The sequence below is a fragment of the Pteropus alecto genome, unplaced genomic scaffold (genome assembly GCF_000325575.1).
Source record: "Pteropus alecto unplaced genomic scaffold, ASM32557v1 scaffold43, whole genome shotgun sequence".
In the NCBI taxonomy this organism is placed as follows: domain Eukaryota; kingdom Metazoa; phylum Chordata; class Mammalia; order Chiroptera; family Pteropodidae; genus Pteropus; species Pteropus alecto.
The window spans coordinates 3,451,926-3,473,493 of record NW_006435764.1 but is presented as its reverse complement, the minus strand read 5'-3'; the positions used below and the strand labels follow the sequence as shown (position 1 = coordinate 3,473,493).

General features: G+C 61.9%; 1 protein-coding gene across 5 annotated transcripts; it reads left to right on the top strand.

The window, feature by feature from the left end:
* The first annotated feature begins 10 nt into the window (after window positions 1-10).
* IGHMBP2 (immunoglobulin mu binding protein 2) lies at window positions 11-19,457 on the top strand. Of its 5 annotated transcripts, XR_001516800.2 has the most exons (16): window positions 11-172; window positions 1,968-2,137; window positions 3,839-4,022; window positions 4,191-4,288; window positions 5,901-6,064; window positions 6,520-6,720; window positions 8,022-8,169; window positions 8,989-9,163; window positions 11,636-11,818; window positions 12,060-12,178; window positions 12,686-12,780; window positions 13,712-13,835; window positions 14,967-15,803; window positions 16,810-16,928; window positions 17,763-17,935; window positions 18,343-18,476. XR_001516800.2 is itself a non-coding variant. In XM_006910998.3 (15 exons), exons 1-15 carry the CDS (start codon window positions 87-89, stop codon window positions 18,538-18,540), a joined length of 2,955 nt encoding a protein of 984 aa, XP_006911060.1. In that variant the 5' UTR covers window positions 11-86; the 3' UTR covers window positions 18,541-19,457. The 5 variants fall into 5 exon arrangements, 3 of the variants coding, with proteins under 3 accessions (XP_006911060.1, XP_015444236.1, XP_024901949.1); XR_001516801.2 differs by lacking the exon at window positions 18,343-18,476 and having other exon boundaries at window positions 16,810-17,397; window positions 17,763-17,894; XM_006910998.3 differs by lacking the exon at window positions 16,810-16,928 and having other exon boundaries at window positions 18,343-19,457.
* Window positions 19,458-21,568: the final 2,111 nt, after the last annotated feature.

Sequence of the window (21,568 nt, the reverse complement as noted above, 5' to 3'; positions counted from 1 at the left end):
GCGTCGACGCACCGGCCCGGCGGGGAACACCTCCATGCGCGGCCTCCGGACGCCCGCAGCTCGGGCCCCGGCGCTGGGCTGCAGCGATGTCCTCGGCGGCTGTGGAGAGCTTCGTGACCAAGCAGTTGGATCTACTGGAGCTCGAGAGGGACGCGGAGGTCGAGGAGCGCAGGTACGGACGCCACCCATACTCTCGGGGTCGGTCCGGCCGCTCCCCCAGCCCTGCTCCGCTCAGACCCGGGCGGAGCCTCCGGGGACTCGGCCTGACCGGCTTCGGGAGGAGTTTGCTCTCCTGACCCCCCGAGTCCGGACCGCGGCTCTGGAGGCGCTCGGCTGCCTCCGGAGGGGAACCTGGCCACCTCCCTTCCGTCCCGGGGCAGCCCGTCCGGGTTTTGGACCCTTGGGAAGCCCGTTCTTTTCTCGGCCTGAGGTCCCCCCATCCCTGAACTTTCACTCTTAGGCCCTGCCTCTGCCCCCCCAGTTCCATCCCCAGCGTGTTCCCAGCCCTCTTCCTCGTCGGTCCACTCTGTAAACGTTTGCATCTATTCTTTGTCAGCCCCGAGTAAGACCCAGTGATTTGATAGACACCTGGACCCTGGGTATGAGCAAAGGGGTAGGATAGGCGCGTAAACAGTTCCCTTCGTGGTGACAGCCGCTACCGCGGTGAGTGCCGGGAAAGCGCGGTGGAAGCATGGAGGAAGAACAGCTGACTCTGGGGAAGGTTAAGTTAAGGATGGCTTCAGGGAGGAGGTGGGGTCTTAGCACAGCTTGCAGAAAAATGCGTGAAGGTGGATGCGGGAGGAACAGCATTCCCGGAAGAGATGCGGGGAGGAAGGACGTGCCTGCGTGTGAGGACTAGGGCCAGGAGAGAGCAGGCTTGTTTCGGAACAGGAATATTCATTTGGCTGAAACACTGCCAGCTAACACTTATCGAGGGCCGTAAAAGCGCACCACGTACGCGAATTCCTTTAAACCTCGTGCCCGTTTTATGAAGTACCTTACTGTTATTCTCATTTTATGTCGAAGGCTGACACAGAAAGGCTGCAAATTACTTGTAACTTGCCCAAGGTGATACAGATAGAGTCAGGCCCTGAGGTCAGGCGGCCTGATTCCAGTTTGCACTCAACCATCGTACTACATACATCGATGGGGTTTGTTTGGGAAGTTTTGATCATGACAGCTAAGAGCTTTGCCCCCACACCGACTTAAGTAGAATCCCGCCTCCTTTATTTCTGGCTGCGTGACTTTGCAGGTTACGTCTCTGAGCCTTAGTTACCTCATCTGCGAAATGGGGCCATTCCCACCTCACAGGTTTGCTGTGAGAAGGAAGTGCCCTGCTAAAAGTCAGGTGCTCAGCACGGAATCAGGTGCAGAGTGTGCCCGGGAGAAGATAAGTGGGCGTCGGATTGAGAAGGGCCTCGCGCAGCAGCTCGTGCTGTAGTCCTGTGCAGAGGCTGGTCCTCCGTGCAGCCAAGTAGGTTGGGGGGAGGGGTGAATAGATTTACATTTTTGGAGGATCGCTCGGGTCCTGCTGCTGCCGACCGGAGAGGGAGAGCCCAGAGGCGAGGCGGCCAAGAAGTTCTGGTTAGTCGACTCTCAGTGGTGCCGGCTTGAGCCGGGGCTCTGGAGGGGGCGTGTGAGAGGCAGAGATGGGTGCAGGCTTAAAATGGGAGGGGTCCGATGGGGCTTCATGGCACTTGGGAACCAGCATGTGGGGAGAGAGCAGAGAAGGTGAAGGTGACCTAAGGTTCTTTGTCGGGTGACTGGGAGAAGGGCCGAGGCGTGGCCTGCACTAGGGGAGGCAGGAGGGGCACGTTTGAGAGGGGGAGGTCCAGAATGACGCCGGGTCATATTTAGTGCCTGTGCCCGCAACTTTATTTTTCTCTTCCTTTTACATTCCTCCTGCTTGGGTGGAAGTAAAAACTGGTGGAGTGTGAATATTGACGTTTAACGTTGGTGTCTCCCAGGTCCTGGCAGGAAACTGTCTCTCTGAAAGAGCTCCAGAGCCGGGGCGTCTGTTTGCTGAAGCTGCAGGTGTCCAGCCAGCGGACCGGGCTGTACGGACGGCTCCTGGTCACCTTTGAGCCCCGGAGATGCGTGTCTGCAGGAGCGCTTCCCAGTAACAGCTTTGCTTCCGGTCTGTGCTTTCTGACGTCGGCACGTGACTGAATGTTGCTGACTTCAGACTGTGACTTGTGTTCTTCTAAAGACTGGGTTACAAGTGGCCAGTTGACGTGGGTTGACCTGACCGGGGCTAAGGGGATCACAGGTGTGCCTTTTGGCCTCGCTGTCAGGATTAAAGGCGTAGGATTGAATGTCCGTGCAGGTGGCTTATAAACTCTGAAAACAAAAAGGTGAAAATGCATATTCAGTTAACAAGCGTTGTGGGGTGAACAACCTAAGAGATTGAGGACTAGTTGATAAACAGGAAGTCGGAGGAAGTGGCATTCATGCGGAAAAGAAGCCAGCTGAAAATTTGATGTCTTGCTATAGCTATTGATCAAATTCAGGTGACTCGTTATTATATCTGCTCATCTTCAGAGGAGCAGTTTTAAGGCTCAATACCTTAGAGATATAGATTTTAAAATGTGGGATCCTATTTTAGGGCACTCGTGGGGAAGTCACAGTAGGGATGGGGGTCCCTGTGGCAGGCCCTGCACACAGAACCTGACTTCTGTCCCGAGATCATTGTTGCCACCTTTAAAAGTTGGGGAAGGAGACAAAGAGATTCAAGGTGTGGTTGAAACTCATTGCCCAGAAGAAAAACACCCAGGGCTGAAAACATGCCTGGGTGACGCGTGGTACACGCGTGTGGACACGAGCGGAGTATGGGGTGTAAAGAGGTGCGGGGCCCGGGCTCTCCCAGAGCGGATTCTGTCCATCTCAACTGTCCGCATCCCGGAAGGATCGCGTCAGTTGTGCTGATGGCAGGTCGGCTTCCGGGCCCGAAGGCTGCCACCTGGACTGACTTTGTCCTCATTTCCCGGCTTTGCCCTCTTCCGGGCTGGCCTCCTTCTCAGCACCACGTGGGACCAGTCCCAGCCCCACATCCTCCCGGGGTGCGGGTCCGGTCAGAGCGAGAGCTCCTTTCCCAGGTGCCTAAGCAAAAGACTCGCTGCGTCCCGGGGGCTCTGATTTGGTCCCACACCACCCCTGGACAGTCATTGTGGCCAGTGGCATGCGAAGCACTGATTGGCATGGGTCACGTGCTCCATCCCTGGTGTCAGGGGAGGGCCCTCAGAGTCACCTGGCACGTGGGCGAATCACCGAGCAGTTATCACAGGAAGTGGGGAGAGCCGTGTGGAGTGGGCAGTGAACAACCAGTGTCTCTCCTTCCGTGCGCCACTTCCTCCTGGAACGCGCTCCCCAGATGTGCTCGTGGTCCCCGCTTCATCCAGGGCCCCCCGCCCACCTGTAGCCGCTCGGAGAGGCCGTTATCGCACACTGTCTCCAAGGTGGCACCCCCAGTCGTCTCTGTCCCCTCCCTGGTCCTCATCTTTCCTGCGAGCCCTCAACACTGGCGTCTGCTAGATTGCTGTTCCTTTCTCTTCTTCCTCCCCGGGGGGCTGGTACTGCTTTATTTCCAGTCAGACCAGTGCCTGGCACAGAGTAGGCACCTTAAGTGATTTATCAACTGTCATGTTTGTTTCAAACAGTTAATTGATTTCAAGTCAATATCCATGTATAATTTAGGTGTTTAAAATTTTTTTTACTGCTGCCGATTGCATTTCTAAAGGAAGTAACCCACAACATTTGAGGCGTGCTGGGATTTATTGTATAAAACAATTTACGTTTAACTTTGTTCAGTATTTATGTAACCGAGTCTTTGTTTCTGTAGGTGACATAGTGGGTCTGTATGACGAAGGCGGTCAGCTGGCCACTGGGGTCCTGACTCGGGTCACCCAGAAGTCGGTCACAGTGGCCTTCGATGAGTCCCATGATTTCCAGCTGAGCTTGGACCAAGAGAAATCCTACCGACTGTTGAAACTTGCCAATGACGTCACTTACAAGCGCCTGAAAAGGTGCGTGTGTCCGACTGCAAGTTGCATATAACCTTTTCCTCAAACACAGCTCCGGCCCTTGTGCCCCTGTCTGGGCGGGGGCCGCGGGCGGAGGTGGGGGGCCGGCGCTCCCACATGGAGGGAGCCACTGGTTCCCATTAAACTCACTTCCGTTTCCTCCCCGGGCAGGGCACTGATCACCCTGAAGAAGTACCACTCCGGCCCCGCGTCCTCACTCATCGAGGTCCTCTTCGGTGGCCGCGCCCCCAGTCCTGCCAGCGAGATACGTAAGAACTTTGGCTTTTTCTTTTCTGATTAAAATCGCTGCAGGTATCGAGAACGGCATGACCTTGGGCCATTTTGGCAAGGGTTTGAGAAAGCAGTTAGAAGCCTACCGTCGTTTCTGTGTGTCAGTGTCTGTGAGTGACCCGCACAAACGAGGCTCGCTCCGGTCCTCGGCGTCCACGTTCCTCCTCCGGTCGGTGGTTCCGAAATGTTCTTTCTGGAGCCTGAGTCTGCGTTTTGAGATGCGGAGGGATTTCTTCCCGCTCAGCACTCTGCGCCGATCTCGCTGTGTGCTTCAGACCATTCTGTTTTGGGTTTGAAAACTCATTTGGTGATTTTCTCAGCATCCTCCAGACTGAAGCCAGCTTACATCTGATTGTGAGAGTGATGTGTGTTGATCGTAGAAAACTTGAAAATATGCAGACGAACAAGGAAACAATCACTCTGAAGCCGCTGTTCGGTTCACTTCACTAGTATTCGCGTGCATTTCTAGGCATTTCTGCATCCACATGGAGCGCTGGGTCTGTTTTACATGCAGATGTGTGAACACGCACGGACACGCACACACACGCGCGCGCGCATTCCTGAACACCCTCGTTTTCCAGAGGGCGGTGGCCCCAGCTCGAGCGGCTGCCTGTAACTCGTGCAGTGGGCACTGCCCGTTTTTCCCGCTGGGCTTCGGTCCGCCCCACACCCGCTCCGTGTCGCCCCTGTGCGGCTGCACCCAGCGTTGCGTTGGCTTCGAACACGGCGACTTCGTCATTTGTTTTCTAAAGGCGCGCACGTCTCCATGAGGTTTTGTTCTCGCCACGTATTCGTGGAGAGGCCACTCTGTGCCAGAAACGGAGTTGGGAATGAACTCGCCACGTTTTAGGGAGCGCGGCGTGTCTTGACCGTGGCCGCTGTCTAAGGACAGAGGAATGGGCCGTGGAGTGGTGAGTGGACCTGGCACTGTGGGTTGGGGCGTGACCGCTTCCCAAGGGTGTCACAGCCCCACTCGTCCTGGTCCATGCCCCGTGCCCGTGGGTGCCACCGTGGAGCGGACGCTGCAGCAGCAGAGCCGGCACCTGCCAACGGTCCTGCTCTTGGGGCGCAGAGCCCACGAAGCAACTCGTTAGCTTTGGTCGTGGAAGATTCAGAGCAGAAGCACAATCCTGGCATTTGCTAGTAGTTCCCGTTTATCATTCGTTTTTGTCATTTTATGGGCACTTAGAAAGGGACAGTGTGGTAGAAGCAGACACGTTTCAAGAAACGTCGACTTCAGAAAGGTCTGTGCTGCGGCGTGAGCTGGTAGACGTCGTCAGTGACGGCACAGCCTGTAGGTGCCTTGGGCTCTGCAGGTGGCTGTGGTAGCAGGCGGCCGGGGACGGTGCGTGAGGGGACGCCGTGGCCGTGGCTGTGGCCGGGAGACCGGCCCTCGGAATCGGCTTTGGCCTGTGGTCCTTCGCCTGCCGATTCTTCTTCTGGACAAACCTTTTGGAAACGAAGCGGGTTGATTTTGTGTCGACTGGACGGCTCCGGGGATGTCCAGCGTCCTCCCTCCTCGTGCATGTCCCTTGGTGCCATCTGTGTGAGAGGGGGGCCGAGGCCGGCCTGACGCTCCTTTCCCCACAGCGCCGCCCGTCCTCATTAACGCCTCCCTGGACGCCTCCCAGAAGGAAGCGGTTTCGTTCGCGCTGTCCCAGAAGGAGCTCGCCATCATCCACGGGCCGCCCGGCACCGGGAAGACCACCACCGTGGTGGAGATCATCGTCCAGGCCGTGAAACAGGGCTGCAAGGTGGGCTGGTGACTCCAGGCCACGCCCGTCAGGACGCTCTTGGCGTTTACTGATGGAGGGTTGGTGGGCGCTTTTTGACCCCTGGCAGCCACGTGGGATGTGGGAGCATGCTCAGGAGCGCGGGCTGGGTCCCTGGGGAAGGCCCCCTGGCTCCCCGAGGCCGGAAGCCGTGGTCGTCAACCGGGCCACAGGCCATCGGCCCCGTAACCCGTATACCGCTGTCCTCGTGCCCCGAGTTCAGGCCCGTGCTGGGGGTGCGGGGATGCAGAGGGGACCGGGTCCCGTGGGCCGTGCGCCCGTCCCGACAGCTGTAGGTTCACACCTTGACGTCACCAGTGGTACACACTCCACCGTTCTCTCTTTGCCTGTGAAGCTTTCCGTCTGTTTTAGTGTGAACTTAAGCTTGTCACTGAAACAGAAGTGACCGACCTTGAGCGTGACCTCTGCTCCCGCAGGTGCTGTGCTGCGCGCCGTCCAACACTGCCGTGGACAACCTGCTGGAGCGCCTGGCCCGCTGCGGGCTGCGGGTGCTGCGCCTCGGCCATCCCGCCCGCCTCCTGGGCTCTGTCCAGCAGCACTGCCTCGACGAGGTCCTCGCACGGGGCGACAGCGCCCCGATCATCGCGGACATCAGGAGGGACATCTATCAGGCCCTCGTACGTATCTCTCAGCCGCTGGCGGCTCCACCTGGGCAGGCTTCTCAGGGACCTGCCACACTCCCCTGTCCCCTGGCCTCGTCCCCTTGTCCCCTGGCCTTGCTGACTGATGATTCCGAACGTCGGTGCCGCCCCCATTGGCGGAGACGTGGAGTCGGCAAGTCCCGGGGCTCAGCCGTCTCCAGGGTGGTTTCGTGAGCGGTGACAGAATGTCTCGAAGGAAACATCGCTCTCACGCACCCTTCACATCTGGTCACGTCTGGGTAACATCAGTAAGCAAAAAAATAAAATAATAAAGCCCGAAGATAAAAATCCAGAAAACGCTCAGCTCCCCCAGTGTTTTGGTCCGTTTTCCGTTATCCTTGTGGAAGAGCCGGTGGGCGACAGGGCGCTTTGAGATGGCGTTTTCTCGTGCAGCCCGGGACTCTTGAGGTCTTTGGTTCTCCAGTTCACACGCTGGTCCTAATTTCCTTAAATGCCCTGCCACGTGTGCCGTCAGCTCAGCCAGCCTCACGGCGTCACAGGGCCAGTGCCGCGAGTCAGCCTTTCCCGTGGGCCCGCAGAATAGCGGGATGGCACGGGGGCTGCCGTCGTGGGGCTGGCGGGCGTGCGGACAGGGTAAGCCCTTGTCACCCGAGGCGAAAGGCGATTGCATTTTCCTGTTCCTGTTTAAATCGACGCTTTCGGGATTGTCTTTTCTAAGCTTGGCACAGTAGGCCCCCCCTGCCCCCGCCCCGTCACTCCTGCCAGAGCCCTGTCCTCCGAAGCAGAAATCATAAGTCGGGAGGCCGGTTACGCGTAGTTTTGAGTGTAGAGTAAAATGGGGTTTAGGTAAGCGTTCTGTGGGCTGAAGGAAATTGTTTTAACCTGACAGTTGGGGTGTAACAGGTGGAGGCATCCTCTCCGTCTGTGAGCTGCTGAGACCACCTCCTGGGCTGGCCGCCGCGTCCCCTCCCCGGAGCCAGCCCAGTGACCATGGGGCGGGCCGGGCCAACCCCCGTCTCACCCGAGGTCTCAGTTAAACGCTGTCTGCCGAGAGCGCCCGACTTCCCTTTGCTGCCTCCCTCCGTGCGGGTGACGGTGGCCCTAAGGCCAGGCAGGATGTCAGGTGCTTAGTCACCGGTGTGTATCTGTTGCTCCTTTAAGAAATATTTTGGCTTTTTATTGCCGTTTAAGGACTTACTGAGGTGAACCAACTCCTTGTAAAAAAAGAAAAGCACTTCATGAATTAAAAAGAGCTAAATGAGTGCGAGGCTGTGTCAAAATAATGATTTTTTTTTTTTTTTTGCTTTTCTTTGCAGGTGAAAAACAAAAAGACCCAGGATAAGAGAGAGAGAAGTGACCTTCGAAATGAAGTCAAGCTGTTGAGGAAAGAGCTGAGGGAGAGGGAGGAGGCAGCCATGCTGCAGAGCCTCACGGCGGCCGACGCGGTCCTGGCAACAAACACGGGTGAGCAGGGCGGCGCCTCCCCCTCCCCCGCCCGGCTGGGCGGTGTCCCCGTGCCGGGCGGCTGTGCGGACTGGCCCTCGCCGTCGGGTCGAATTCACCAGCGCAGCCTCTGGGCCTGGGTTCCCTTCGTGGAGAGGGATTTGGCTGCAGGTGTAATTTCTCTCACTGAGAGGGGTGTTCAGGTTCTTTCTTCCCGAGTGAACGTCTGTCTTTGGAGGATTCATCCGTTCAGTCTGAGCTGCTGAACTGATAGGCGTAGAGTTGTCCCTGGTGCCCTCTCACGATTTCGAAGACAGGGAACAGGCTCGGGGCGGGCGGCTCGCCCAAGGCCCCGCTGCCGTCCGGAGAGTTGTGTGAAGCCAGGTCTTGCCTGCACTTGAACCCTCGCTGCCCGGCTCTGTGCTCCAGGACGGGGGAGCTGGGGAGTGTCGTGTTGTCAGACACGTGGAGGTTTTGTCTGTAGCAGGTGATTGTTCTGTGCGTCCAAGAAAACACCTCAGGGGAGAATTAATTAAATTCTAGATGCAGAAAATGATGAAGGAGCAGTATTTAGAAACGAGACAGCCTTCCAAGGACGTGGGCTCGCAGCCCCAAGGGGGCGGTGGATGTTGGTGATTGACACATTGGAGTGGCCCGTGGCTGGGGACACGCCCTTCACACTTGAACACAGGTGGGCAGGAGCCACAGATCTTTATTCTGAGCTGCGAGTTAATTACATACGGTGTTAATGCAGGACTGAATTATGAAACAGCGGGCTCTTCTGGCATGGTTATGACACAGCCAGTGCCTCGAACGGCTCATGGTCCCGATTTCCACCAGGCGCCTCCGACGACGGCCCCCTGAAGCTGCTGCCTGACAGCTACTTCGACATGGTGGTCATCGACGAGTGTTCCCAGGCCCTGGAAGCCAGCTGCTGGATCCCCCTGCTGAAGGCCAGAAAGTGCATCCTGGCCGGGGACCACAAGCAGCTGCCCCCCACCACGGTCTCTCACAAGTAAGAGCCCTCCTCCTGAGCGCCTGTCTTCGCCCGCATGCGCCAGCCCTGTTGGGTCCCTCGAGGTCCAGCCCCGAAGCCCCAGGCCCTGCAGGCGGCCCTGGACGTGCTGCCCTGTGCGTGTCTGAGTACAGCTCCTACCCCGCAGTCGCACCTGCTCGTTTACCCATCTGTCGCTCAGACTGTGACCTTGGGGGTGGGGGTCGTGTCGCGTGTGTCCTGCTGGCCTGAGAACCTGGCTGCGTGCTCAGTTGGTGGTGTCGCACTGAGCGCCCCCGATGGGTCAGGCAGCTGGTGCGCGTGCCCACGCTGTGTGCGTCCCACAATGGTCGTGTCTGCAGGCTGCGTCCACTGACCTCTGGGTTGCGTAGGCGCACCCGCGGGCCCCTCCGCATCCTGATCTGTTGGAGACACAGGGAAGGACTCAGCAAACGCAGCCCCGCCCACCGCAGGGACACTAGGACACAGCGCTCCGCATCCTGATCTGTTGGAGACACAGGGAAGGCCTCAGCAAACGCAGGGACACTAGGACACAGTGTTCCCTGGTGCGGTGGCCAAGCTCAGCCTCCACGGGGGCGTTGCTGCCACCCTCACTTCCCACCACTCCCCCGATCCCCGCCTGGCCCCGCTGGCCTCTGTCCTTGCCAACCCTGGCCTGGGCCGCTCCGTCCCTGCCCTCCCTTACTTACTTCTCTGCTCGGGTGCTCAGGTGCGCCCTTTGTGTGGTCTCCCGTGGCCACCCGTCTCGGTGGCTTCCCTGTCACTGTCAGGTCCTTCACTGTGGCTCACTCGGCACTTCCTGGCAGTCACGCGTGTTCCCTGCTTTATCCGCTTATCTTCCCAACCGGGATGCGAGTCCCGGAGGCCTGGGCCCGGGCCTGGCACAGGCTCTCCTCCAACGGACCGGCCTCTCACAAGCTGGCTCCGCGGCCCACGTCCAGGAGGGCACCGTAGAGGACAAGTCCCTGAGGTCACCTGCGCCATGGCCTCCCTTCCGCTTGCAGAAGAGGCTTGGTCCTCAGTTCCGTCGCTGTTTGAGACCAGTCTCTGCCGCACTGGGCGTGCGCGTCACGACTGACCTTGGGATGCGAGTCGTTTTCTGAGGCCCCAGAGAAGGGAGGTGCAGGGCAGCCTGTCGTGTGGGGCTTTACCCCAGGGGAGCGGGGCCCCGGAGCCGAGGGGCGTGCAGGTCAGGCTGCTGCAGAGAGACAGGCATCAGACGTGGTCCTCGAGAGTGAGAACGGGGCAGGGAGACCTCGGGATGGATGGGGGGCATGGGGCACGTGCGTCCGAGGGCCGTCCTGTGGGAGGCGTCCTCCCGGGGTTAGGGCGTCTGCTCGGGAGTCTGGAGGAGGAGGGCGCAGTGGGTGTTCATTCCGCGATTGTTCCATGAGCAGGTCCCCAAGGGAATTCTTAAAAGAGGGTTTTGTCTCCCAGGGAGGCTTTGTGTGGAGAAAGTTCAGCTCTGTGCCCTCAGGGAGCGGGGACCTTATCGTGTCCCTGGAGGAAGCAGGCAGTCTCGGGGGACATTGGGTGGAGTTGTGCTGGGCATTTCTGGGCCTGCGGCTGGGTCTGGTGGTCATGTCACGCCCCGTCCTTGGCGTGAAGTGTTTTTAGCAGAGATCTTTACTTAGAAAGCTTAACCACAGAGGTCTCGTAAGGCAGCAGAGGGAGGGCCCCGAAACAGGGTTAGGTCTTCGCCCATGGGTTCGGCGTTGTCACCTCGGAGGACACAGTGTGCCTTAGTAGTGTGAGGGGGCTCGGAGGCCAGGCCGCCTGCCTTGGCCCTGGCCCTGTGGCCCTGGCTGAGTGGCTGTGGGCTGGTGGTTTAAGCTCTCTGCGACTCGGCCCCTCACAGTAGCCTCGTAGGTCACGGTGGGGATCAGTGAGCAAGTGCACACCAGGCGCCATCGTCAGTGGACCTGGGGGTTTGCAGCTTGTCTGGATCAGCTTGCCGTTGCTGTGACAAAGTGCCACAGGCTTGAACACTGCAGATCTGTTACCGTACAGTCCTTAAGTCACACGCCCAGAGTCCGTCTCAGTGGGCGGTGGTCGCGGTGTGGGGAGGGCCACGTCCCCCCTGCAGGCTCCAGGGACAGGCCCCGCCTGCCTTTTTCAGCTTCCTTAACCTGTGCCCCCGTTCCCACCGCCCCCCTGCGCTTCTCCGGCCCCGTCCCCTGCTCCAGCCCTGCGCCTCCGCCTTGTGAGCGAGCACCGTGGTCATCCAGGACCAGCTCCCCATGTCAGACCCTTCACTTCGTCCCATCTGCCCAGTCCCTTTTGTCATGTGCTCGCAGGCCCCAGGGTTAGGACGCGGGCAGTTTTGGTGGCTGTTATTCAGTCGGCCACTCCCTTAACTTCAGCTCAGAACAGTGGGGGCCAGTCGGGTCCTGAGGTTTGAGGGCGGCTTTCCTCTGGCTTCCGGTCCCACGCCGGACGTGGGGACATAGGCTGTTGTTGTCTTGGGTGCAGGGCTGCGCTGGCGGGACTGTCGCTCAGCCTGATGGAGCGCCTGGCCGAGGCGTACGGCGCGGGCACGGTGCGGACGCTGACGGTGCAGTATCGCATGCACCAGGCCATCATGCAGTGGGCCTCGGAGGCCCTGTACCACGGGCAGCTCACGGCGCACCCCTCTGTGGCAGGGCACCTCCTGCGGTGAGTGACCGGCCTCCCCTGCTGGGTCCCTCTGTGCCCACTGAGCCCGTGTCACTGAGAGATTCGAGAGACAGTCGTCTCTAAGCCCGGGTTCTGGAAGGGAGAATGGCCTTGCCCCGGAGAGCCAGGGTGGGTGGCTGCAGTCTGTGTTGCCAGTGGCTGGGTGCCTGCTTTCCTGTGGGAGGTAGGGAGACGCGGGCTCTGTCTCCAGGGCCTCACGTGGGTCTCTGCCTTTGTGCAGGGACCTCCCGGGAGTGGCCGCCACGGAGGAGACGGGCATCCCCCTGCTGCTCGTGGACACGGCCGGCTGCGGGCTGTTGGAACAGGAGGGGGACGGTGACCAGTCCAAAGGGAACCCTGGTGAGCTTGCGGGGGGGCCAGCGTTTCTTGCCCAGTGGCCCTCTTGAAACGAACAGGTCCCTCCAAGTTGCCAGCTTTGGCGCGGAGTCGAGCTGCGTGGCGGGTGAAGCCCGGCACTGAGGAGCTGTGGGAGGTTCTGAGCCGGGGTCTCAAGGTCCCCGATGCTCAGGGAGAGCGCGGTGGCCGGGGCAGGGCTCTGGGTCCCGAGCAGAGTGGCCCAGTGCTGCCTGGCGTGGCCTCAGGAGGAGGTCCTTGCCCGGCCAACAGCACCAGTCTGCTCGGCCCTGCTCACACCGTGGCCCCCCTGCGGCCCAGCGCCTGTGTACTGCTCTGGCCAGCGGCCCTGCGCCGGCTGCTGAATCTGGTGGCCCTTGGCTCAGGTTACGGGCTCCCAGGATGCCGCCTCAGGCCGTGTGACATCGGCCTGGCCCGGTAGACAGAAGTGTCTGAAATGACAGGTGTGGGTGCTGGCGGTCAGCGCGGCGTCCCCGGTTTGCGTCCCTCCAGGTGAAGTGCGCCTCGTCGGTCTGCACGTCCAGGCCCTGGTGGACGCCGGTGTCCGGGCGAGTGACATTGCTGTCATCTCGCCGTACAACCTCCAGGTACGAGAGCCTCTGTCTCCGTGTGTGTCGCTGGGACTCAGCCACCCCGACGGGGCTGAAAGGGCCGGGGCGATTTCATTGCTGCTTCTGCCCAGTGACTCCAGGGTGGGGCTGACTGCATCACGACGGGACCCCGGGCTCTGATGATCTCAGCCAGAGCCGTCTGTCCGTCCGTCCACCCGCCTCCCTTGCTTGGCCACACCCCCGCCCCAGGTGTCCGCCGGCCTCCCTGTGCTGGCTTCGTTCTCAGGCCAGCTTTTCTGGTGGCCCTGGCAACCTCAGGCCGACATTGTCCTCACAGGCAGCCCCAGGGGCAGCCGGTCATTTTACGGCGTCTTCCACAAGGATCTCAGCTCTGACTCCTACTGGTCCGGCTCAGGCCGTCCCCATCCCTGAGCCAGTCGCCGTGGCAGGGACCTGGGGCCCTCGCCCATCTCTGGGGCCAGGCGGGCTCGGCTTTGTGGAACACCGTGACACCGTCGCACGGAGTGTGGGTGTGGGCAGCTTCCTGAAGGCAGATCCGGCGCCAGCTGTTCCCCGGAGGAGGGGGAGGTGACCACAGATGACTGCTCCTTCGCTTCCATTTCTAACGTTTTCCGTCAGCGTCCTTGTGCTCACGACAAGGCCCGCCTCCTTCCGTGGGAAAAAGCCCCCTGCTTTAAGGGGTGGTGGTCCGCAGACTGGCTGCCGCCCCGCCCTGGTCTGCAGGCCCCACACAGGGCTGTCAGGCGCTGTGGGGGTCACGTTTGTCGAGGGGCCTGTCGTGTTCCCTGTGAGACGGGCAATCGTGGGAGCTTCCTCCCTGTGAGGCTTCTGGGGGGCTTCCCGGGGTTCCTGGGGGTTCTGCAGCCTGAGGCCCCCGCTGAGTCGAAGAGCAGGTGTCATAGCCGCCTGGCTAGTGCTGAGGCCATGGCCTTGCTCGGTGTTTCAGGTGGACCTGCTGAGACAGAGCCTCTCTCACAAGCACCCCGAGCTGGAAATCAAGTCAGTCGATGGCTTCCAGGGACGTGAGAAGGAGGCCGTGGTGCTGTCCTTCGTCAGATCCAACAGGAAAGGTATGGGCGCTGCCAGGCCTAGGAGCCCGTTAGTTATTCAGGGAGCGGGCTGGATTCATGCTGGCGGCCGTGCTGGTCGCTGGGAGTGTGGCCACGGGGCACTGGCTCCGTCCTCCGTGAGCCGACCACGAGCGAAAGGGACAGTGGGTGAGGCGCGATGGGGCCGTGTAAGAACCCACTCGGGGTGTCACCAACGTCAGCGGCCTGGGGAAGGCATTCCCGGCACAGGGAATGGTGTGGAGACTTAGAGGCACACGTGTGAGCTTTTGGGGGGGTTGGTGGTGGGCCGGGAGCGAGGGGGGAGCCCGTTAGTTATTCAGGGAGCGGGCTGGATTCACGCTGGCGGCCGTGCTGGTCGCTGGGAGCGTGGCCACGGGGCACTGGCTCCGTCCTCCATGAGCCGACCACAAGCTAAAGGGACAGTGGGTGAGGTGCGATGGGGCCGTGTAGGAACCCACTCGGGGTGTCGCCAACGTCAGCGACCTGGGGAAGGCGTTCCCGGCACAGGGAGCGGTGTGGAGACTTAGAGGCACACCGTCCAGGCAGCCTGGACCCCCACAGCAGGTGGGGCCCTCCAAGCCCAGGGCTCGTCTCTGGCCTCAGGGCGTGGTTTCTGTGCCATGGGGCTTGTGGGTGTTCCACTGGATAAGACAATTGTACCCAGAAACAGTTCTAAGTTAAGGGGCTTTGTAAGGCGTTTCCGGTGGAAGGTTGAGAATGGGTAAGGAGGGAGGTGACCTGTGGTAGGAAGAGGAAGAGGCTGGGCCGTCCCCGAGCTCCCTGTGTGTCAGCTGCAGCCACATTCACGTCTCCCGGGCTGTCTCCGGGGCTGGCCTGAGGGTGGGGTTCGTACTTACTGGAAAGGGGCAGCAGCCTGACAGCTTCCCAAACCCAAGTCGGGGTCCGTGGGACCGCACCGAGAAGCAGTGGGAAGCCAGCAGGTGTCTGAGCAGCCTCGGCGTCACCACGGTGCCCCAGAGCAGGGAGTCAGGCGGTGCTGGGGCGATGGCGGGGGGCGGGCAGGAGGGCGATCGCGGAGCTGACCCTTCTTGGTCGTCGCTGATCAGGGCGGGGGGCTGGCTTCCTGCTCCTTGCCTCAGATCTGCCCCTCTGTGCTTTCCTCGTCGTTAGGTGAAGTCGGCTTCCTTGCCGAGGACCGGAGGATCAACGTGGCCGTCACGCGCGCTCGGCGTCACGTGGCTCTGGTCTGCGATTCTCGCACCGTCAGCAACCACGCCTTCCTGCAGACCCTGGTGGCCTACTTCACAGAGCACGCGGAAGTGCGCTCGGCCTTCGAGTACCTTGACGGCATCGTCCCCGAGAACTATTCCCATGGGGGTTCCCAGGGTCCGGGCTCTTCCGCGCCTGCCAGGAAGCCTGGAGGCGGGCCGCAGGAGGGAGCCGGGGCGGCCAGAGCCGCTGCCAGGCTGGCCCGGAGGACGGCGCACGGGAAGCCCTTGGGCTCTGAGGCCCGTTTGCAGCCCAGCCTTGGTGGGGGCAGCGCAGACGGGGCACAGGACAGAGACGGTGTAGACCACCTCCGGGCAGTGATTGCAGAGTTCGTGGCGAGTGAGCAGACGCAGCTGGAGTTTCCTGCCTCCCTGAACTCGCACGACAGGATGCGTGTCCACCAGCTCGCCGAGGAGCACGGGCTGAGACACAGCAGTGCCGGGGAGGGCAGGGCGAGGTACATCACGGTGAGCAAGAGGACCCCGCCTGGCACGCCGCCTCCCACAGGCGCCGCGGGCCAAGCCCGCCCCCAGCCTGAGCCCCCTAGCCCCGCGCAGACGGAGCCCCCCGTCAGCGGGCAAAGTGGCCGGGGCCAGCTGGACCCGAGGGCACTGCGCGCTCTGGAGAGGCCGCAGCCCCTGGAGAGGCCGCCGCGGACACGGGGCGGCCAGGAGCGGCCAGCCCAGGGCTCGGGGCTGCGGAAGCTGCCGGGAAAGAAGAAGAAGAAAGAAGCGAAAGGTAAGTCGGGCCGAGTGTGAGGGGCGCTGGCTTAGCGGCCCCTGACCTGGCGTCGGAGCCGCTTGGAGCCCGCCTGCCGCCCGGGAGCGAGGCCATCTTCCCGCCGGCACTGGTGCTGTCCGGACGCCACGGCTTGTGCCTTAGGGTTAGACGCTGAGACTGAGCCCCTGAGGGCGGTGACCGGTCTCCGTGACCCTGCAGTCCCGAGGGCCTGGAGGGGCCTCCGGGGACGGGAGGGACGGTCACAGACCTCGGCTGTGGCGCTCGTGCTCCCTCCGGCTCAGACTAGGACGCGCTCCACCGTTGCGTCCTGTGCGGTGCTGGCCGTCCTCTGGGGAGCCACGCGGGGCCCTGCGCTCTGTCCTCCTCTCCTGCTCTGTGACGGGGTCCCCCACACAGAGCTCGAGGACCTGGCGGTCCCAGCCTGCATTTTCTGGGGACTTTGGGGTGAGCCGTTTGCCTCGGCAAGACCACGGAGCGGCCACGTTGCCCTCTGTCCGTGCACACGCGTGGGCAGAGCCGCACAGGCATCATTCGCAGCTCCGGGAGCAGCCGCCCAGGGCCAGCTGCAGTCATCCTGCAGGGTGTGGCGAGCAGCCCTGGCGTCCAGGCTTCGTGCCGGTGAGCAGGACACACGTCGCTCGTCCTGCGGGCGTGGGCGTCGCGGCAGGAAGGAGACGTTACACTTTGTAAACCGCGCTGAGAACGTGGTGAACGCCGCAGGGGCAGGTGCCAGGAGGGAGTGAGCGGAGGCCCTGGCCGTCCTGGGAGAAGGCGTGTGGCGTGCGCGTTTGAGGACAGTGTTCTGGGGATGCTGTGACACTCAGCGTCTGAAGCGCCTCAAACGGCCACCTTCAGAATCCATCTCGCCTGTCCAGTCGGTTTGCAAACTCCGCGCCGCGGTCCCGGCAGCCAAGAAGCAGAGGCCGGCGTGGGCCGCCCCTGGGCCGCGGCCCGTGATGGGTGGAGGTCCTGTGGCACAGGCGGCCCGTTCTCGTGCTTACAGGATTCCGTTTGGGATTAGGGCCCTCTGCTCGGTCTCCGTGTGTCCCGAGGACGCTTGCCACTGCCCAGAGAGGGGGTGCCTGCGGTCCACACTTCGCCAGGCCGCCTCTGAGCCTCTTGGTACTGCTCTTGGGAGCGTCCGTGCTGTCCCTCCCCTGCCCCCAGGAGCCCGCTGAGCCGGAGTGTTGAGTGTGGTGTAGCTTGCTTAACCCTCTGTGCAGCCTCGTCTGCGGGGCGGGGGAGGGGGGCGCATCCCCATTGACAGGTAACTGACAAAGTAGTGCCTGCCCAGAAGGTTTGAAATGGCTTTTGTCAGCCGAGGCACTTGTAGGTGAGTGGGGGCTCTGGGAGACCCGGAGTGGTGTCAAGAGTTGTCCCCCACCATGTTGACCATTCTGACGCACGTGTCCGGCACTGCAGTGTACTCATGACAGAGCATAACGGGAACGGTGGCGCCAGCACACTCCGCCTGTGCCAGTACCCAGGTCATCGACACCAGCTTCCTGGCTCATGCCTCCCTGTTACTTCCTGTGCGCTCTGTCTCTACTGTGTTATATGCAACAACTGCATGTTACAATCACAGTTATGGGTAACTTTATGTCTCTTTCCCACCCACGAACCTTTTCCTGTAACTGTAGAAGGTTCCCACGCATGGGGTTGCGGTCCTCCAGCGCTCTGCGCGGAGGCTCATCTGACTGTCGCCCCAGTGTGGTATTTTGCTTTTGCGGTTAATGTGTTAGGGCTTGGACTTTTCAGAGGCGCTCCACACGCCACTAGCCCCTCTAGGAGGGCCGTGTGCTCACGCCTGCCCCGGGGACTGGTCATTGTGCTGAGAGGGATGCGCACACTGGTCGTGACCCTGGAAGCGGGAAGCCGGAGGCCAGCGCGGGCTCAGCGGGAGGCTTCTCTGCTGACTTCGTTGTTCTTCCCTTCGAGAGACACTTTCTCCCCTAGGACCTGTGGCCTCAGACCTGCCCCCCGAGGAGGACTTCGACGCCCTGGTCTCGGCAGTTGTCAAGGCCGATAACACCTGTGGTCTTGCGAAGTGTGCGGCCAGCGTGGTGACTCTGGGCCAGCTCTGCCAGCACTGTGGCCGCCGGTACTGCCTCAGCCACCACCTGCCCGAGGTAGGCCGGTGCCCCAGGGCTCGGGTGGCAGGTGGTTTCCAGGGCCCGGGTCCTGGGCAGACGCAGGTCCTGGGCAGATGCGCTGCCAACGTGAACATAGCTGGTTGTGAGCGCTGAGTACCTTAAAACAGACAGTGGTTGGTTTTGAATGCGTTAGGGCTGAGGCGAGCGTTGGGGTGAGGGGCAGGGTGTGGGTTCTCCAGCCTTCCCCGGGGAGCCTGCTGGCGAAGGACCCACATGCGGTGTGGGTTCTCCAGCCTTCCCCGGGGAGCCTGCTGAAGGACCCACATGCAGGAAGAGGAGGGGCCCCTGAGAGCTCAGGCTGGGCCTTCCCGGTCCCCGAGCCGTGGCAGGCAGAACTGCAGGGCCCTGTCCGCACCCGGCCCAGCTCTGACTCGTGTCCCCAGGTCCATGGCTGTGGGGAGAGGGCTCGTGCCCACGCCCGGCAGAGAATCAGCCGGGAAGGGGTCCTGTACGCCGGCAGCGGGGCCAAGGACAGGTCCCTGGACCCAGCCAAGAGGGCCCAGCTCCAGAGAAGGCTGGATAAGAAGCTGGACGAGCTGACCAGCCAGAGGAAGAGCAGAAGGCAGGGGAAGGAGCAGTGACGGCCGGGCCTCCACACGCGCTCGTCTGAGCACGCGGTGAGCGCGGGCTGCGCTGTCCCTGGGTGCTTTCTGTTCTTGTGGCTGCCGCTGGTGACAGTGCGCGACCAAACCCACGCTTCTCCACCAGGGCTGGGTGGGGCGAGGGGCCCGTGGCAGGAAGGGTCGGCTTTTGGACCCCGGCGACAAGCCTCTCCGAGATGGCAGACAGAGCGCCAGGGCCCAGGCAGCGCCCGTCAGCCTCCACCCCTCCACCCGGCGTGCTGTGGGCTGGGCCGGGAGCGCCGCGTCCCCTCGTCCACTTGCTCGTCCCCGCCCGGGGCCGGGTCCCAGTCCCTTCCTTCCCTCCCGGTCAAAGCCGAAATTTCAGCATTTGAACTTGGGGTGCTGCCGTGAGGTGCAGGAGCCCTCTCTTCCCCTGGAGCTGTGCGCGAGTGCATCCCCGCTGTCCGGCCCGGCCAGCTTTCAGAAAACCCATGAACATGCCCAGAGATGGCGTCTACGTGTGCCCGTGGCCGGCTCGCCCTGCGTTGGGCTGCGACCTCACCGAGGCTGCTTCTGTCCGTCTTCTGTTCCCTGGTAGCTGTGGAGACCCCACCCTGACGCCCCTGGCCGCTCCTGGCTCCCGGGAGGTCCGGGGTCATGCCTGGCTGTGGTTCCCGACGGCGCCCTGGCCCGTGCCAGCCCTTCCTCGGTCTGCGGTTGGGGACAGGGGCGATGGCTGTTCCCCGAGTCTCGGCATCGCTGACCTGCGCAAATGCAGAGCTCTCACAGGTGTCTCCCATGTGCTTTGCCAACTGTTTCATTCAAGAGAACCTCAGATGATGTATTATTTTAGCCTCAGGGTTTTGTTTCAAAGAGAGATAAATTATTTAAAAATTAAATAAAAAATGCGTGCACAGTGTGTCGTGTGTCTAAAACAAGCCTCTTCCCCCTCTTTTGCTGACTTTCCTGAGGTGGTTGAGGACGCAGGATGAGACACGTGCTCAGCACTCAGGCATCCAGGGCGTTCGTGGGGCTGAGAGGCGGGCGCACGGCCGCTGCCGGATGGTCCCGTCCTGGGAGCAGATGCCGAGCGGGGGCGCTTCCTGCTTCGCTGGACTTCACCGCCTGGACTGCCAGGCCGAAACTGGAAGGCTTGGGGGAAGGCTTAGAGGCCTCTGGAGCCTGGGGAGGGAGGGAGGCGGGCTCGGTGGGAGGGTGCCGGTCGGGGCCTGGGGGTCTGGGGGTCGGCTGCCCTCGCTCCGTCTCCCCCCACCATCGGCCTGAGGTGGGACCCAGCCCCTCTCGCTGTCCACGCCCACCGACCCCTCGTGCCCCGCAGCCCCCGGAGTGGGCTCCAGGGCGTCCGGGCTTCGGGCCCCGTCTCCGCCGGGAGCCTCGTGCGTTCCGTCGTGCCGCCGGTCCCCAGACGCTGCTGGCGCAGCAGTCGCGTGTCCTCCGTGCCAGGCCCGCACACTTCCACCACGCTGCTGCCGCCGGTGCCGGGCCACCCTCTCGTGGGGACGCCGTCCCCGCCCAGGCCTGGCGTCCACTCTGTGCCTCCGTGCTCCCCCCGTCCTCCTTGCTCGGACACGTCCTGGCTTGCCCCGTCAAGTGACTCGAGGCCTGAATTGTTGAGGACGGGGCGGGGGCAGGGACCCCGTGGCCTTGCGTGTGAAGCGCCACACGGGAAGGGCCCGGGCAGCGACGTGTGCAGGCACAGAGGGCGGGCTGCGTGCAGCAGGGCCCAGGGCGTCGCCAACGGTCGGTCAGCTGCGGTTCCTGCTCCTTCAGGGACCCGTGGCCACGGCAGAGGGGTTGGCAGATGATGGCAGCGCAGCTCAGCGTCTGCGTTCGAGGTGTCGTCTCGCAGTTCTGGGGTGCCCGGTGGCTGCTGTCTGCCTGCCGAGCTGCTTGCTTCATCTCCGTCTCTGGTCACAAGCCCCTGGCGACAGGCAGCCTGTGTGCCCTCGGCAGGGGCAGTCAGGGAGCCACACTCGCTTGGCCACAGCAAGGCCGGGCATAGGCATGGCCAGAATCCAAGCAGGGCCCATCAGCATTCCCCACTGGGGTCCCTGCAGAGATGCTAGAAGGAGATGCTGGCTCTCCCACTGGGCGGGCACAGCTGCCCTCCCTGCCTTCTAGAAGAAGCCAGCCTGCGAGAGAGAGAGACCAGCACAGAAACAGCCAGAATGGGCCTGGGAGAATCCCCAGATCGCATCATGTGAGCCCCTGGATCTGGCCACACCTGACCTCCACCCCGCCGCCCCAGTGTCCTGAACTAATAATTCCCCCTTTTTAGCTGAAGAGCCTCTGCCTTGGGTTTCTGCCTTGGCAGCTAAAAGGGTCTTGGCTGGTCCAGTTGTACCCGCATCTGTCTATCTCATTGGGTATGCCCGGTCCCAGCACGGAGGCGGTGCCCGCTCAGTGTCCCCTCCCTGTTAGAGAAAGGGCAGGCCCTTCCTTCATCCCCGTGCTCTTCCCGTGGGCCCTTCTGCCTGGAAGAGCTCCAAGTGCTGGAAGGAAGGCAATACAGCGTGGGCTGGGGTGATGGAAGCATCTAGAACTGAATGCTGGCTCTGTGGGATGTGGCTTTAGCAGGTCCCTTCCCCATGCTGAGCCTGTCTGCTCATCTGTAACGGGCACGGGAACAGCGTCCACCTGGCCGGCAGCGCTGAGAAGCCCACGGAACGAGCAGCGGGGAGCGTGGTGTGCTGGCGAGGCCTGGGTCTGGGTTGGAGGGCTCCATGGCGGCGCCTGGCACAGTGTTTGCCCACCTGCCCCGGCGTGGAGCGTTCACCCCTCCACCACTGACCACGGCAGCCAGTTTTGACGCATCGTTAAAATATCAGCTAACCATGGCAACACCGAAAGTTTCCATTTATTCTCCAGAGAAGCCTTGTTAGGAAAATGTTTGTAGCTGGTTGTTTGAAAAACGCCTACAGTTTGGCCTGGATGGGGAACCCCAAAAAAAGGAAAAAGACGTCCCAAGCCACACGTCTTCCCGTCAGCAGGGGTGGTCGCCGGTGACCTGCAGGCTGCAGCCCCC

Coding starts and splice junctions, on each gene's coding strand:
- IGHMBP2 (XM_015588750.2), top strand. CDS start 87: ATGTCCTCGGCGGCTGTGGAGAGCTTCGTGACCAAGCAGTTGGATCTA. Junction 8,170..8,988: donor GGTCCTGGCAACAAACACGG/GTGAGCAGGGCG, acceptor GATTTCCACCAG/GCGCCTCCGACGACGGCCCC. Junction 15,804..17,744: donor GAAGAAGAAAGAAGCGAAAG/GTAAGTCGGGCC, acceptor CTTCCCTTCGAG/AGACACTTTCTCCCCTAGGA.